The sequence below is a fragment of the Ictidomys tridecemlineatus genome, chromosome 10 (genome assembly GCF_052094955.1).
Source record: "Ictidomys tridecemlineatus isolate mIctTri1 chromosome 10, mIctTri1.hap1, whole genome shotgun sequence".
NCBI classification, from domain to species: Eukaryota; Metazoa; Chordata; class Mammalia; order Rodentia; family Sciuridae; genus Ictidomys; species Ictidomys tridecemlineatus.
Window position 1 is genome coordinate 5,039,976 of NC_135486.1, and position 18,489 is coordinate 5,058,464.

The window sequence follows — 18,489 nt, forward strand, 5'->3', positions numbered from 1 at the left end:
AGGGGACTGTCTATGGGCTGAACTCAGCTAGGAGGCAGAGTAGGGTGTCCGCTGATGTAGTCTGAAGGTCAGCCTCCTGGGCACAGAGTGAAGTGAAGGTGTGGAGAGTAGGTATGGAGGGACAATGAAGGCAGTCCAGAAAACAGATGCACTCTGGAGGAAATTATACCCACATTGGGCAGAGAGGCCTGTGGGTAGGGTTTTTTAGAATAAATGCAAGAGCTTGCTGATAGAGCGGGGTATCTGACATCAAAACAGGCTTTCAAATAATTGCATCTCTTGAAGAGCCTTAAAAATATGAAACACATATCCATCTCTATGAAGTGATTTGGGGAAAATTGTACTGATGAAAGGAATCTGAGTGGCTAAGATGACTTTGAAAGGGACCTTGTAACTTGAGGACACAGTGTTCCAGGAGGAGCAATGGAAATCAGGGAATAGGATCTCCTGCAAAATATTCACAACTCTTTGAAATGGAAATCAGGCTATTTCAATTTAGGAATCGAATTAAAGCAAATATTTGGGGTGTTGGCAGGCTGTGCTGGAGCCTGTTTGAAGCAGCAGCTAACGAAGGGAAGCGTGCTTTTCCCCGGATGGAGCAGGATCTCACGCAGCCTGTTTTCATCTTAGCACCTGCTGGCTTGGAGTGGTGTCGCCCAAGCAATCAGAGGGAGTCTGTGCCAGGAGCCTGACCTCCCCGTGTTTGCTGCCCTTCCCCCACACCCCATGGCAGACTGTCCTGATATAGATGGACAGGGGACTGGTTTAAAATGACAGTCTCAAGTTCTTTTAGGAAGAGAAGGCTAATTCAAAGAAACAGCCAGACAAGCTTTCTTTCTCTTCAGACGTCGTCATTGCCCCGCTCCTCCATGGCCCATCTGGGAGCCCATTTTGCCTTTAGATCCCGCTGGCAGAAGACCGACGGTGAACTCTGCCGGCACAGCATGTCCTTCATCCTTCACCGAGCCATTCGCAATGACTTCTTTCAGAGCTACCTCTACCTGCTGGAGAAAATTCCCCTGGGTAAGTGAGTCAGGGACAAGGAATGACTGAAGGGACAATGTGAGGTTGTGGGACACCTGGAAGAGACACTAGAAGGGGGAAAGAATTGCAGCCAGTGTCCAAGGGATGACACGTTTCAATGACATTCTTGTACAGAGAGGCAAAGATCAAGTGCCGCCTGATAAGCAGGACTCTATTTTGGGCTTTCCATGCACCTTCAGGCACAGTGATTTGCTTCTGTCGGTGTCAGCTGACTGTTCTCCGGGCTCATAGGAACTCACTTCTTGAGTTTTGACAGATCATTTTAGTATTTGCAAAAGTTTTGAAGTAGACAAATTTGGTAACTCAAAGATGAGAGTGTATATATATATATATACATATATATATATGTGTGTGTGTGTGTGTGTGTGTGTGTGTGTGTGTATACACACACATATATTCAAGAGTATATACAGTAAGAGTTAAAAAGAGACAAACAATAATAGATGAAAATGTGCTTGGTGTGTGTGCATGTGTGCGTGCGTGTGGGTGTGAGTGTGTGTGTGTAATCCACTCTGGTCTTCCTGAGTCTCATTGGAGAGCCTAACAGGAGAACATTTTAGATTGGTCTTTGAATATTAAGAAGAAAAGCTGGGCAGTCATCTGATTCCATTTTCGTGATTTCCTCCAGGTTTCGGGGAATCTGAGAGTGGAGCAGTAAAGAGCTTATCTGCTTCATCGAGGCTCCTGTTCGGCAGCCTCTGTGCAGGTGGTTACTTCAGGGCACTCCAAACTGCCTGGAGGAGGAAACAGCTTACAATTAGAGAGAAGGGCCACCCCCCCACCCATGCCCCTTCCTTGGTTTATATTTTCTCCCAAAGAAAGCAGGACCACTGTGTCTCAGCCCCAGTCTGTTTTCTTAAGGTTGTGTGAAAGCCCCATTGTGCACGGGATGTGGTCAGGGTTTCCAGCTATGGAAAGGGCTACATAATTCTTTGTATTACATTCAATAAACAACATGTTAGTAGCCGACCAAAGTCTCCTTTTATACCCCCGTTTCTGAGGAATCATTAATTCTAGACATATAGATACCTTCATCTCGTATTTATAGAGCTTTCTCTTCAAAGTGTTTACTCATCTGACTTCATTTGATTATCATAGTATACATAGATAGGGTAAATATTACTATTTTTTCTTCTCATTTTCCCATCTCCTTCTCCAATTTTATTTTATTTTTTCCAGCAAGGGAAGGAAAATTCAGAGATGATAAGTTCTAATCTGGAGAGAGCAATACCAAAGCAAAAACTGAAGCCCAGGGCTCTTTCTGCTAGAGCACACTGCCACAAGCAATTATTTTACACATATAATACATCTCATCTGTATCCAAACGGGAAGACGAGAAGGTGATTATGTCCTGGTCCCTCTATATATTGACAGCATTGCTTTCCTGGGGCTGTACCCCTGTAAAAGCAGTTTGGTAGCTGTGGTTGTGTTAGAATGGATAAAGCATCAATTATAACCAAGAAGAGACTCACTAGAGGGCAGGTGATGGCCGTACTTTAAAAATAATTACTAGAGAGAAAAAGAACCTGTCTTTGCAAGTAATGAAAGGTGACTTAAGAACAGAACAATCTCTAGGAAAAATTGGATGACGATTAATTTGGGACAAGTAGATTGTAATTTGTATTTGGCCCTCATCCTTTTTACCCAATATAATCCTTTTGGTTTTATGGTCATTTTGATTTTGTCTGTTTTTCTCCTGGTGAAAGTGCTGATGTTTTGCCAATAATTTCTAATCTTTTTTTTTTTTTTAAAAAATCAATATTTTGATAAAATATTCCTTGGAAAGAATAACAAAGGAAAAAGTTAAAATTTTCTGCTTAGGATTAGATGCAGGGTCCTCTTCTTGTCCTATCCTCTTTGTCACACCATGGGCTTCTGAGACACTCTGAGGGTATCGATAGTGTTCCATGACAGTTTGAATACCATTAGTCTATTCCAAGCCAATGTTGATTTCATATGCCTTAGTTTCCATTTTCCATGAATGAACACTGCTTATTTTCTCTAACTCATAGTTCGGCCTAGGCATTAGTTTCCCTGAGAGCCACTGAGTGAGCCCTACCCACAATATCTCTGATGATAGACATGGAGGAGTCTCTTAGTTGGTAAGGACTAGGCTACACTGCGATAACAAAGGAACCTTGACAACTCAATGGCCAAACACATCCACTCTTGCTTTGTCACTTCAATATGCATCATTGTGGTGGGCAGGCTGTATTCCACTTAGGCATGCAGGAATCCAGGATGATGGAGTCTCCATCAGCCACAGCGTCGTAGTTAATGAGGCAAAGGGAAAGAGCAGCTGAAAGCTTCTCTACTCGCTTTCAATACTTTGACCCCAAAGGAGTCCACTGCTCAGTTCCATGGGACTCTGTCTATTTTGTCATTCCATGTTTCCGCTACGAGGAAGAAACTTGGCTCTTTAGAGATGGAAACATCAGACGCTTCTTCATAATCAATTCAGGTATATTCAATGTAAGAGATATTTTATGGAATTCTTATTATTGTAACATTTACTGTGCACTGGGCAAGATTCAAATATTAATAAGACATACAATTTCTCTTTTTTATGGTTTTATAATCTAATAACGGAAGCAATCCTACAAATTTATTTTATTTATTTATTTTTAAATTTATTCTCAACATTTTTAAATTAAGGGTGCAAGGAAGGCGAACTATCAGCTCTCAGAATAGATGAATAGACTTTTTCAGTTTTTTCTTCTCATGGCAGAGCCTGAATGTTCAGAAAGGAATCATCTTGTAAGTCCCATCTGCCAGTGTCAACTTATAGGCAATTAGAAGTCTGCCCTACCCAATTAACTCTCTTAATCCTTGTGTTTGGTTTTAGGAGGTTATAACTGATACTTATGGGATGTGTTTGCATATACTGGTTCCTCTATTGGACTCTAGTTCTCACGAGAGTGGAGGATCGTCTGTTTTTCTCTCTTCCAGGTCTGTGTATTTAGCATTTACCATAGTTCCTGAAACATAGAAATAACTCAGTATGTATCTGTTATATGAATTAGATGGCCTCATATAACAATTAATTGCAGATACTGAAGTCCTGAATTCGCACTCTTGCACTGTTACTAGTGGAGAAGTGAGCTCTGTCATTTTCTAAAGTCTCTGTGCATCATTTTCCTCAAAAGTGTCGGAGGAAGGATTGAATGCCATATATATGTGAAAGTCATCAATCTTCAGTGACTATTAGTTTTGCCCCTTTCTTCCCCTGAGCCAGGCCTTTTTTAAAGTCACCATGTAGCCTTTTCTGGAACAGACATTACCACAAGACAATAAACTTAATTCAGTATATGAGAGTTTGCAGGCTGGAGCGGATATTATGCTTTTCAGGTTGGAAATAAAACTTAGCCGGCCGAGATGCTCCCTCCCCTGCTCTGCTGAGGTGTTTTAGAGTTGGCTTCCCCTACTCTTGATGATTTCAAGACTTCATAGAAATGAAAATAAAGCCCTTCTTTCAAAAAGGTTGGGGAACCCCTCCTGGAGAGTCTGCACAGAGAGTTTGTTGTTTGCGGTAATTATGGAAAGAACTGCGGCTAACCAGACCCTTTGACTCCTGCTTTCCTTCCTCCCCACACACCCCCTCGACCCCCCCCACCCCACCCCCACCCCACCCCCGCCTGGGCCAGGCAGCCAGTCCCGCCCTGTGGCCATGTTCAGTCACGGGGGAATTTGCTGACCATTCCTGGCTGGCTTCAGAGACTCATGGAACAGCAAAGACATTGGTACTGAAAGTCTCCAATGGATGATTCTGCATTGCCTGTGACCAAAACAGAATTCAGGAAAAGGGACACACACTTATCACTATTTCCGGTGTTTTGCATCTACTGTCTCAGTTCACCTTCACAACATCCCTGTCGGTGTGCTGTTATTTTCCACATCTCTGTTTGAGGAGCTGATGCACAGGGGAGTGAGGTCCTGTGCAAGAGAATCACGGTGGTGAGAGCAGAGCAGGTCTAGAACCCAGGTGGCCACCGCAGACTCGTTGTTAACCACTCACTACTCACACCACCTCCCAGTGTAAGTGGAAATGTGACAAATGTGGGCAGCAGTGAAAGTGTTTCCATAGGCTTTTATTTGACAAGAATAGAAGATTCTACATTTTATCCACATATCCACACTGTGTGAAATGCCTTTCCTTGTAACTTTTTGCTAGCCCAAATAAAATCATCCTTGGTGGATGAGGTCTTTTGGAATCTTTCCCTAACTGCTCCTACTTGCAGGCATCTCTGATCCCCCAAGACTACTAGTGCTTGTACCATTCACTGGGCACGTAGTGATGTGTAACTCAACTGCCCCTTTCTAGTTTGTAATCTCCATGAGAGAGGGATTGGGCTTTGTCTCCTGTTTCTTGAGGAATGTATTGGTGCTTTACAACTAAGTCATAGATGAACTGACTCTTGCTGAACATCCTCTTGGATAGTCACCTTTCCTAGAAATTTCGCAAAATCTTTTTTCTCTTTCAGAGCAAATGAATGTGTTCTCTGTTTTTGTCCTTGGGAGTTCAGTTTGTAATGTAGGTCAAGAAATAAGTATCATGTTATACCAAGGAATAATAGTGTCTAGTCTCTGTCTTAGAGTACCCCACGTTTCACAAAGGCATTACAATGCTACAAGAACAAGCCATTACATGCATTTCCATATTTAAAGGCATGCCTGTTGACCAATTGCCTTATCTGAGTCAACATGCACAGATATCAGAAGGGGAGAACTTGGGACTCCCTGTGACACCTCATATATCTTTTTTAGTGAAATGCACCTGTCAATTAGGTGAAAATGAGAACCATAAAAGCCCACCTATCGAGGCTGACACCTGCTGAGTTTGGCATTCACTTGTGGTCTAAAGGTTTCTGGCATAATGGACCATTCCCATTTCCAGATAAAAGGTTTTAATAGACTGCACCAACTAGTGGACTTAACAGGTGATGATGAGTGTGGCTGCTTGGAGCTTTGCTTGGATAAAGGAGAGCCCTGGACTGTGGCTTGTCAGGGGCCCCAGAGCAGCAGCATTCAACCTTGGGCAGAATCTGGGAGCTGTACTTTTCCAGCATGATTTTTGTGAGATATCAGGAATTTGTAACAGTCATATTATTAGGATGGTAATGCCTGCCTGTTTTTGACATCCTTTTGGATTTATAAGCATTTATTGAGCTACCTGCTATTTACACACTACCAATTGCTAGGAAGGGGGATTGGTATTGGCCAGTAGTTCTCTCTGTTTTTGAACTGGAGGATCCTACTTCTAATGTGTTCCCTCAATCAGTAGCTAATTTGTATATAAAGTGGCAGAAGCCTTCTATATTTGTTAAAACTTCTTAAAGATTTGTATTTTTAAAATGACTTTTTATGCACAGTGGTCAACATGTGTGGGGGAGATAGCAAGTAATATTGTTAGTCTCCAGAAAATGGCATACCTGGATGTGGATTCTTGCAATTCTTCCAGCAAATTCAAGGTCACTGAGGGTTCAAAGATGGCTCCAGTGTGCTTAAGTTGAAAAATGCTGGTGTAAATCCAAAGGTGGAACATAGTCACAGTGATATAAGTGGTGTTTATTGGATTTTTAACCTTTAAAATCAATTTTCAATTGACTCTTGAATTTAAGTTGTTCAGTTTAGAAGCAATTAATACACTAGTTGAATATCACAATTTTGAGATTATCTAAAGAAAAATGTTGTTAGTTAAGGTTTAATAGATTTTTTCTTTGATTTCCTCTTCTTAAAATTATCTCATATTTTGCTTTGCTTCATACCATGATCATAATATTTTTGAATCTAAGTGTTTTGCTTAGAGTTTTCAACTGCTTTTTTAAAATTTTTGGTGATTGATATAAAAACACATCTTCCTTAGAATAATACTGATGTCTCCTTGCTTTTTGCCTACTCTCTCTATTGCCTAGAATCCAGTCTTTCTCTTGTAATGTAAACTGATTTCTTTCCAGATTTGATAAACAGCTGTCATTTGGGTATTCCTGGGTTAATTACATCATCTTTCATCATGCGTCTTCTCTTGATTTTAACCCTAATTGGTCTAGAATATAACTTCAAGAAACTTCGGGAGGATGAATCCATGGGAGGTAAATATTCTTTTGATAGTTTAACTGGGTATTAAAGTTATTTTCAAAGTAATTTTTCTTCAGAGTATTGATGGCATTTTATCATTGTTATCTAGCATTTCTGATAAGATTTGTCGTATAAGCCTGGTCTCAGTCTTTTGAACATAGGATCGTGTTCTCTAAGAACTTATTACTTATTACTTATTGTTTATCAAAAAATCAAATAGAACTGTGAGTACTATATTTTTATTTGCTATATCTGGGAAAAATTGAAGATCAACCAATTTTACCCCTCAAAATGGCTTTAGGATCTTATTCTTTCTGTTTTGAAATTTCTTCAGGACAAATGTAAACGTTGCTTTTTCAAAAAGCTATACTGCTCAACACTTGTTGGATCTTATAATCTTTTTCAGTCTGGAAAGTTTTCTTCTAGTATTTGTCTTTAGTTGCTCTTGTTCCTCTATTTTATTAATTTCCTTTTAAAACAATTTTATCTTACTTAGCTTGAATTAAGTCTTTGTAGGTTTATACATTTGTCTTTTTACTTCTGTTTTCATATCTGTCCTTCTGTTTTATGTTCTGGAAATATATCCAATATTCCAAAAACTTTAATTTCTAAGAATTCCTTTTTATTCTTTGAATTATCATTGTCATTTTCTTTTTTGGATCTTATCTTGGACTAATGAATGCACCGGTTCTTATGTTTCTTCAAAGACATATGAGATTTTGGTTGTGTTTTGACTTAAATTCTTATCCGCTTCTTGAATCACTTCTATTTCCTTTTGGGTCAATTCTGATGATTTATCTGAATCTTTTTCTTTCAGGCTGACATTTTACTCTCATGAGTTTGGAGATCATTGTTTATCTACATGTAGGAATACATGACAAGGTAATGAATAAGGTTTCCTCTGCTGTGTAATCATCTCAAAAATAGAAAGGTGACATGAAACTCCACATGTGCAGGTAGCCCTGATCAAACTCTGATGAGTGTGAGGCATGTGGAGTCTTCTACATACCAAAGCAATAGAGTTCTAGGATTCTGATGCTAAAAGCTAGTTTCGTTTTTCCTAAGCAATTTATTTATTTTTGTATTTTAGAGAAGAGACATATTTTTCCATGGTGAAGGCAGATGTATTGCCTGTTGTGTTTAAGTGGTGCATTTGTCCCCTCACCTAGTTGTTCTGTAGACAGGCTTTTGATTAATTATTATTTTTTTCAATTTTCACTCCTATTCTTACACTTCCCTCTGATTGGCTATAAATCTGGAATGTAATTTCCTCTTGCAACTATTTTGGTGTGCAAATTGTTGAGCTTTATTCTATCTGATTTTTGCCTTTTATAAATTCATTGAAATTATGAATCCATCAGTGATCCCCTCTTATTTTCTTCACTAAGTGGAATTACTGTAGTTCAAAACTTCTCGGGGAGTATTGGAGGCACAGAAGACAAATGTGTATACTTGGTCTGCAATCTTGAATTGAAAGTTCTTCCCTTTCATCCATTTTCAATCATTTCCTTTTGAATATCCTCTAATGAAAATATTTTACATCTGCATGGGTGAATATTGGTTGACAAAACACACATAAATGCATTCTCATTCATGGCTTGGAAGTTAGATCACATGTTTTTCCAAAAATAAATGCCTTAAAATAATACCTTGTGTGTTTTGAAATAATGAAATGACAGTGTGCCTAGGGTACAGAATAGCTGCTCAATAGATATTGTTTCTTTCTGCATTTTATTTTTAGAAGGTAGAGCTCAACTACATTTCTATAAGGTGGGTACAAAGACATATTGGGATATGTGTTGCTTTAAAAAGAAATGAAAATGATTTACCCCTGCTTTGTGATTAGAAGCAAGAACTGGTGAGGAAAATTATCATAAAACATTTGAACTTAGAGATAAAACTCACCATGAAACTGATGAAATTTTTACTGCAGCCAAAAAACTGTTAAACTTCAAAAACACAATGGTAACTGTGTTTATTAAATGACAAGAGTTACTCATTAATGGAAATGTCACCTGTGATTGACAGATGAAATCTCCTGAGATCACAGAGTTTGAGAAGTCTCACAGTATTATATAGCATGTAAATCATTGAACCAGAGCTCAAACCCAGATCCTCTGACTTCACTCCAGTGATCTTTCTTCCACACACAAATTCACAGTCTTTAAAGAGGAATTTCAGTGCACAATAAGACGGAGTTGTTCTATGATATAATGACTATTAATAATGTTTCACTTGCAGTAAAGTTGTATGCCTTAACAAGCCAAGTCATCAATGGCGAGATGCAGTTCTATGCTAGAGCTAAACTTTTCTATCAAGAAGTGCCAGCCACAGAAGAAGGCATGATGGGGAACTTCATTGAACTCTCCAGCCCAGATATCCAGGCCTCTCGGGAATTTCTTAGGAAATTTGTTGGGGTGAGTTATCTAACTGCAGCTTGATGAGAGGGCAAAGTCCCTGCCAATACTGAGCTCAAGTGCTTCTGTGTGGTAAATTTAGTCAGGTTAAAGCTGTGGGCTCAGCTGAGTTCAGCCTGTCTTAAGACGTTCACAAAGGATGGACTTCATCAGACTCCTGGCTTGTCCCACTGGACATTTTGCCCTCCTAGCATTAGCTAATCTTACATGCACGCTTCAAGGGAAGGTGAACCTGCAGTGTTGATACTGCATTTGAGGATTAAGAAGACATTTCTTAAACATCTCAGCAATAAAAAGTTGACATCCAGATAAATAATGAGATATACCTTTGGGAGCTTGGGTTGATTTATTGAATTTCCCATAATCACAAATTGGTTGTAGAAAAGAAATGTACGCTTGTGTTCAGTTTAATAGTAAGGATGGCAGAATCCCTTTGTATGATTTTTTTACATAGTTCAGATTTCTCCTTGAAAGAACATGATCCCTTTGTAGTCTGGTTTGGGGTGAGCCTCCACTCCCCTATGTCCAGGTCCTATGGAAATTATAGAGTATAAGGGTTAAACCTTGGGCTCTACAGATATTGAAGTTCTCCTACTTAATGCAGAAGCAATCCTGGGCTTGTTACTTAAATTTGTGACTCAGGCATGACCACAGAATCTGCTTCATAGAAGAATGTGAAGATCAAATGAGCTCATACCTGTAAAGTTCCTGCTTTAGTTCACAAAATGAGTACCCGCTCCATCTAACTTACTGCTGCAACTACTAACAAGACGTCACGGAATGTGTTTAATAAGGAACTTTGTGTAGTTGTGAGAGTAGACTTCACCCACCCAGTAAAGCTGTTTTTGGTCCTACTGAGGATTTGCAAATGATGCTGTTCCAATTCACTACAAAGTCATAGGTTTGCAATTCGGACCCCATTTTGTTCTGATAGAGGAAACATCGTGGATATTCAGTTTTGGAGTTAGGCTGTTGACCTACTTGGAAGCATGGTGTTGACACTAGGTTTGTGTCACCTCTAGCTCCTGTAACACCCAGGTCCCAAGCCTGGTGGTAGAGAAAATGTGATGAGGGTGGAACATTTCCTGGGGCCAAAGTGTCTGTCTGGACCGTAGCTACAATCAGAAAGGACTAGGACGTGCAGAGATGAAGGTCAGGCCCACCACGTCAGTGTTTTTGACACACTTCACGGAAGTCTGTTCTAAGATGGTCAGTCACTCTGCCAAGCACTGTAGACGCTCTGTCCTCTTTACTCTCCACAGCAGTTCTTAAAGTAAGGACTGTCCTAGCTCATTTTTATGGTTGTGGAGACTGAGGCTGAGAAGGTTAAATAAGTTGTCAAGGTTACACACTGGTAAGAGACAGAGCTGACACTAAGCCCAGCCAGATCTGTCTGACACCAAACCGTCTGCTCTTAACTCTGACATATTTTTTCCATTTGTCTTGCAAAGTAGAAAAATCCTTGCTTTTTTTCCATGGACCAGAGAAACCTCACCTCTCCAGTCTGGCCCAAAGCAATTGCTCCGGCTCGCCTGGTGGTGAGGCCGACTTTGATCCTGAAGCATTTCAGAAGCTTAGTTAGTAATCCAGCTGTCTTGTCACTCTGTGTGGAATGCCAAGCTGACCGCAGGGATGCTGGTCCTACAGAGCCCTTGAGCACGTCCAGGACCTGGGAAAGGAAAGCGTCTTGTGCTCGCGTGTTTATGTTGGAAAAGGGGCAGACTGCTCCTCTCAAGTAAGAAGGAGCTCTTCTTAGCAGACAAGGCTCATTGTAAAGCTGTGACCTCTCACTAAGCACAAACACAGTCTTTTTTAAGGAATGATATTTTTAGTACTTTGACCTTAATAATCTGCTAAATTAGTATCCAGGTCAAGAAACAAGGACTTGGGGAATAGGAGTATCTGACATGATTTATTCTTGTGTCAACCGAGAAAAGGCAGATTGTTTAATTCAGAGTTTTGCTTTCCTTTCAACACCCAGTGACATGGGACAGTGGGAAAAGGTGTTTAATCTACTCTCAAACGTATTTACTTTAGCAAATAGACAAAGGGTATCAAGATGACATCAGTGGCATAACTGATAACTTTCCTCAGGTTTAGATGTCTATGGAGGGGGAATTCATTTTTTAAAAAAATCAGTATTTGATGACCTTTTTTTAAAAAAAAAAACATTTCACAGAGATCGGATGACTAAAAAATCACAATCTAACTTGTTGTAGTTCATTTCTTTTGTGTGTGTGTGTGTGTGTGTATGTGTGTGTGTGTGTGTGTGTGGTGCTAGGAATTGAACCCAGGACCTCATTCATACTAGGTAAATGCTCTACCACTGAGCTATACCCCAGCCCTTTTTTAAAAAAAAAATATATTTTTGAGACAAGGCTTCACTCGGTGGCCCAGGCTGGCCTTGAACCTGGGATCCTTCCGCTGCAGCCCCAGTTGCTGGCATTCCAGGTGTGCACCTCTGTGCCCCGTTATTTCATGGATTTTAAGCAGTGCCAGGAAGTGCTTTGACTTTAGTTCTAGATTCTACTGGATGAGCTTAAAGTAATGTTCTTTGAAACGACCCACAGAGGCAGAATCAGAAGTAACATGAGAGCGCTAGTCATATTTTACTGTTCTCTATGAATCCATAAGTGAAAGAGAGTATATTAAATGAAAATGAAAATGCCAAAACATCTCGTTCTGAGGTCATGTGTTGTACAAAGCTCTGGCCACATTCACCAAGGGCATCAGATTCCAACGCGATCACAGCGTCTGCAGCCACAGTGTCCAACAGCAGAGGTGCAGTCCCTGAGCTCAGGCTCTAAACATTCCTTCTCAGAGGAGCTGCCTGTGAACGAGACGTTGTGCCAACCGTATCACAGGAAGCAGAGTAAAGAATCAGGCGACGGCACCGGAGGCCTGGTGCACAGCGTCTGGGAGAAAGGACAGCCTGTGTGTTTGTAAACGACAATAGTTTCAAGAATGTCTGCTCAGATTTCACGTACTAAATGGATTTCACTACTTAGAGGATGACCATCTCCAAGGAAGGTTTATTTCAAACATTTTGCCTCAGTTTCTTTGTGTGAAATAAAGGAATGAAACACGTGATTTTAAAGCCCCGGGGTTTTAGTGAGATTCTGAAGGGCTCCTTGGAGAGCTGTGGGAAGGTGGAGTGGCAGGGCTCCGCCTCCCGTGAACCAGAGCAGCCTCCTGTCTCTCTGTTCATGGAAAAACAGATGTTCACTTGTTCTAGTCAAATCCTCCGACATGGATCTCTAAGGTCTCTTGGCTTTATTGCTCCGTAGATCTCCTTCTGAAACCACCTGCCCCACTAATGACAGCAACATGACCAGTAGACTCATAGAGCCACGTAGCTAGGAGATAAATTTGTAACGAGGATTGCTGATTGAGCACATACATTTCTAGTAAAGTCATTTCTGGTAGCTTAAAGTAATTTCCTTATACTTTATCCCATCTTAGGAAGTTACTCAGAAATGCTGCCTTTACCATGCTGTGTATGTACAGCACAGACCTTTAGTCTGGGCCCTTTCCTGAATTCATTTAGTTTAAATCATCACATCTGAATGAGGAAGGCAGCGGAGCACAGCAGAGATGACCAACCACACGTGGCTGAGCACCACCACCTCCCCTTCCTGTCCTCAAGGCAGACACCACTCATCACTGTAGATCCCTTTCCTGCTGAGTCTTGCCGAAGCCTCAGTTATTCTGAATATAGCACTGCATAGACACTACCAAGGGAAGAAAGCTTGCCAGTTGAGGTGATGTCCTCATGTTCCTAAAACTGACTTTGGATTCAGGCGGTTCCTGTTCAAAGTCAGTTCTGCCATATATTGGGAACCTGAGTTTTCTCATCTGCAATGTGTTAGTCAGCTTTTTATTACTCTGACCAAAATACCCAACAAGAAAAACTTAGAGGAGGGAGGTCCACGGTCACCCAAGTCCATGGCCCTGGGCCCAAGGTGAGGCGCAGCATCGTAGCCAAAGGGCTTGGGGGAGGAAAGCTGCTCATGGTGGCCAGGAATCACAGAGAGCAGGGAAGATGCCCCTTCCAGGGCAGCCCCCAACCACCACATCCTCCAGCCAATCCCACCTGCCTGCAGCTACCATCCAGTCAGTCCCTCAAAACTAGGACGGACTAGGTTACAGGTTTTATAATCCAGTATTTCACCTCTGAATATTCCTACACTCACAAGAGCTTTTGGGAAACACCTCATATCCAGAGAATAACATTACAACAATAATCATCTAATGGAGTGAGTATTATGGAGTTATAATTATTATAGATACAGTTGAACATCAACTTATGATGGTCACTATCCCATTTGAAAGGAAGCTATGATTGCTGTACTTTTTGTTCTTCATTGAACCTTTCTAGCATAAGGGGAACATTCTGGATGGAATGGAAGGCATATTTTTTGATATTTCCTCTGTACCACATCTGTGATCCAGAGCCAAAGGTTTTTGTTTTACCCTTAGTTCCTGAGAAATCAAGAATTGGCTTTCTTTTTAAGACCTTTATAGGTATCTTTACATATCTTGTTACTGTGATTTCTAGCACAAAACCTATTTAGCATCCATCCCAGTTATGTCCAAATAATTTAGACCAGCTGACTCTTCAAAAATCAAAAAACTTAAAAAAAAAATTGTATAGAAGCAAGTTGGAGAAAGCTTGCATTGGCTAACTTCCTGCCCCCACCACCTCCTCGGCCACTCACCTTCAGTTAATTTAATTCAGACTTACTTTTTAAAAAAAGTTCCCAGTAAATCTGATGCTTCTGGTGCAAAAAGCAGAACACAATTTTTAGCGTCAAAGGGGACTGCTGAAATTATCCTTCATTCACAGCAACATGCCGGGTGCCATCGGGGCTGGATTTGAAATAAAATCCTGGCCAGAGAATGGGACAATTGCATTTCCCAGCTAAGGTCCCCAGATTTACCCCCTAAATCCAGTTTAGAAAAAAATAAAATTTCAATTATCCCAATATGAACTGGAATGTTTTCATGGAATGAATTTTTAAAGTAATTTTAAAACTCAAGAGAGACTCTCATTGTTTGGCTCCCCCCCCCCCACCGCCCTATTTTACAAAGTAATCACCTACAGTGCTGGTCCCATTAGCTGTAGGTTTAACCTAAATTGTAGATATGAAAATTCTATCTTTATAGAGCCAGGGTTGGCTCATTTCTTGGGGAGAATTACCAATTGCTTAAACCTTAGATATTATTTTAAAATAAAATAAGTTTGCAATTCTTTTCAACACCCATATTTGAGTCAAATAAAGTAGAACTAGAAATGTCTGGATTTGGGGGGGAAACCATGAAATATTCTGTATCTTGACTGTGGCAGTGGGTACTTGGCGATTCACATTTGTCCGAACGTGTTGAATTGTACACATAAGTTGCACATTTTACCCAATAAAATTGACACAAATGCAGCTGACCTAAAGTGGCGATTGGAGTGTCTGAGGCTCGGGGTGAATCCCCTACTTGAGTGTCCCACAAGGCATCTTCCCGCAGGGGCCCGGCAGAGCTGGAACCGGCTGTGCCCTGGACTGTGGCTCTGGGATAGGAAGGGTGAGCAAGCACATCTTGCTGCCGGTTTTCAACAGCGTGGAGCTGGTGGACATGATGGAGCCTTTCCTCCTTGAGGCCCAGAGCTACCTGCAGGTCAAAGCGGACAAGGTAGAGAGCTACCACTGCCACGGCCTGCAGGAGTTCACGCCCCCCTGCGGCAGATACGACGTCATCTGGATCCAGTGGGTCTCAGGTTAGTCTCGTGTGGCCTGGCCTCTGCCCTCCCCGCTTCTCAGCTGCACAGGACAGACGTGGGGCTCACAAGCACACGAGGGGCGTCTTCCCTGTACTTGTGTCGAGAGCAGTTAGCTAGCCCTAGGTGTCAGGAGAACCCCACAGTCCCGGCTCCCAGATTTCTCCCCTGTTCTCTGTGCAAGCTGGACGGTTCCTCCCCACCCACGAGGATGGAGCAGGTGTCCTCACACCAACAACCTAAATCCTTGAAAAAACATAAATACTTGAAGAGATTTAACAGGTGGGCCCCAAAGGGTTAATCCCCATATATGGGCAGAATAGTCATTCTTAGACTTAAATTCCTAGTAAACAAGACAACAGGGAATTAGGGGTGTCTGTGCATGCACGTACGCACACAGGATTCACTAAGGAGTGGCAGTGGAGTTGGGTTGGCCAAGGAAATTGGAGGGACTCAGGGAATAGACACCAGTGACTCTCTCATGCTTGTGAGGTCGGTAGGCCAGGTAGTATCATATGTACTTTAAAGACAGGGACTTGAGCAAAGAGGATGTGTATTCTTCATCTAGATTTTCAAAGACTCCTGCAACTACAACAACTTGGGTTATTAAGTAATCTGTGACTGAGCCTTGCGTTCTTCCCTGCTCTCCTCCCTCCCCACTGTTTCATCCCGTTTCCCATCAACTGGGCCCCACCTGTAGGCTACCTGACTGACAAGGACCTTCTTGCATTTCTCTCCCGATGCCGAGATGGCCTGAAAGAAAATGGTGTCATCATCCTGAAGGACAATGTGGCCCGGGAGGGCTGTACCTTCGATCTGTCCGACAGCAGTGTGACTCGGGACATGGACATCCTCCGGAGCCTCATTAGGAAGAGTGGGCTGGCCGTGCTGGGCCAGGAGAAGCAAGAGGGCTTTCCGGAGCAGTGCGTGCCAGTGTGGATGTTTGCACTGCACAACCACAGACACTCCTGAGCGGCAGTGGGGATGAGCGCCTGCACTGGGCAGAGGTGCTTTGGGTCTGGGGAGCTCCTCCAGGGTGTCCCCGAAATGCAGACAGAGATGGAGAGAAGGGATGCAATGCACATCTGGAAATGACTGATGATGCTGTATGTACAGGTTTCACTAATGCAATAATGCACACTCTGATGTGCACAGGACGGTGGGCACACTCTGTGATGGTTGATGATGTCATATGCACAGGACTCACTGGTGGGATAATGCACACTCTAATGTGCACACAATGATGGGCAGACGCTGTAATGGACATGCGCGGACTCTCCATGGGCTTTCTGAAAGATGGAGTGGGAACATCCTGAAAAACCCTATAAGAAACAGCTTATAGACACCTCACCTGTACAAGTGTGAATGAAAATAGAAAAGGAAACAGTCGTTATGAATTCTCAACTCTCTTCCTCACTGATTATTTGTGTAATAGAGTTGTCCAGCAAGGGTGAGAGAAAGCTGACACTCGCTTCCTTGCCCTGGGGTCAGTTACTTTATTCTTCTTCCCTCCTTGATACTACTCCTTCTCTTGAACAAACATCTCCCCCTAATTAACAAGGCACTGAGTAAATAATCTTGTGAAAACATGTCAATTGATTTTGTCTTTAGCCTTTCTCTTGGCTGAAAACGTATATGGTTTCACTTTCTATTTGGGGTCTCAGTTACCCAATGATGTAATATGGATGTAATTTGATAACAGAAGTCTGCATTGCAGTGATGGGGAAGTGTCTCCTTTCAGGAGAAAGTGTTGTACCCTGAAGTTTCAGCCTAGAACATACAAGTAAATGTCATTGAAAATCTAATTTTAGCCACTGACTTCCAACACTGCCTGTTCCCTTGCGGCTGCTCTTGGTTCCTTGATTGAAATGAAGGTACACTGTGAAAAGAGGCATCAAAAGAAGTGGACAAAGAAATGGCCTAAAACCTAAAATTGAACTAGCTGGATTAACATAAGGCATAGGGTTAATTTAAAAATAACCCAAAATCTTTCGAAAAGAAAGATTCTAATATTTATAAGCAGAATGTTTACATGTTCCTGCTCTTGTCTTTAAAACATTCCAATATTTTCATGTAGAAGTTCATGTGTTTTGATATATGTTGAGTCTTCCATGAAATTCTGATAACCAATTAAAGTCAAGAAGGCCTACTCCTGTACAGCTAAGCTACCATAAACATCACATTCCCAGGCATGGCGCTAACGTAAGAGGAAGACTGTCCCTATAGAACCTTTACAGCTACCTGGGTAATTTCCTCTAGTGTGCTGGAAATTGGTGTCACCGCCTCTGAACTCAGCACCTCCAGGTATGGCCGTTACTCACTGTAGCCTGGAGTCACATACACACAAGATGAGTTGACATCTGTGGGTGGTGAGCAAGCCAGAGGCCAGACGAGTCAGATGGTGAACCATTACCAGTCAGCCTATGTGGGATAAAACTGGGTGCCCGTGCTTTAGCCCACTATGAGTTTTGGAGCTTTTCGGCCTGTCCTGGGAATTTTCTATTTCTTTTACACCAGCACGCTTAATTCTCTCATCTTTCAACTTTCTCCTTTTGTAGCACTGTTATAACGATATCGAGACCCTCAAATAACTCTCAGACCACACATTGCCATTCCAATTAAGCCTTAAGTGCTGGCCAGCGGCAGACACTCTGGTCTCCAAAGAACGAGTAGAGTGGTGTGCCCACTTTTATTTGGCCTCATATTTAAGCCAAAAAACCACCATAGGGACGTTTGGGGGTTTAGCCAATGTAGGCAAGCAAGTACAGAAGCTGAATTGGGCAGTTAACGAGACAATGCAATGGGTACATTGGTATTTCCCATGGGACTTTCCAGGTTGGCATAGCAGCAAGCAAGCAGAAGGGAAGTAGGTCAAAATGACCCTAGTTGAGTACAAGTTAGAGAATGGTTACTAACGTCTAGACAATCTCTGACAAGGTACATTGCCCAAGAAAAAGGGAAAGCAAAGAGAACAATTTTACATTGTATAAGATTGCTATTTTGTGTTGCCAAGTATGTTATGTTAGGTAACTATTAATGGGCACAGAGGCTGCGCTTTCCCACGGGAGAAGCATTTCTTCTATGTTACAGAGTCTCAGGCTAAAATGGAGTCTGTTTGGTCATGGCCCATATAGCCTGGCCCATAACAGCACCTAGAAGCTGCAGGTATGGCTGCGGGGGTACATC

General features: G+C 41.9%; 1 protein-coding gene across 1 annotated transcript; it reads left to right on the plus strand.

The window, feature by feature from the left end:
- The first annotated feature begins 351 nt into the window (after window positions 1-351).
- Window positions 352-16,898, plus strand: Ntmt2 (N-terminal Xaa-Pro-Lys N-methyltransferase 2). The gene is made up of 4 exons (XM_005319823.5): window positions 352-1,023; window positions 9,361-9,536; window positions 15,054-15,303; window positions 16,004-16,898. Exons 1-4 carry the CDS (start codon window positions 771-773, stop codon window positions 16,273-16,275), a joined length of 951 nt encoding a protein of 316 aa, XP_005319880.4. The 5' UTR covers window positions 352-770; the 3' UTR covers window positions 16,276-16,898.
- The last annotated feature ends 1,591 nt before the right edge of the window (window positions 16,899-18,489 follow it).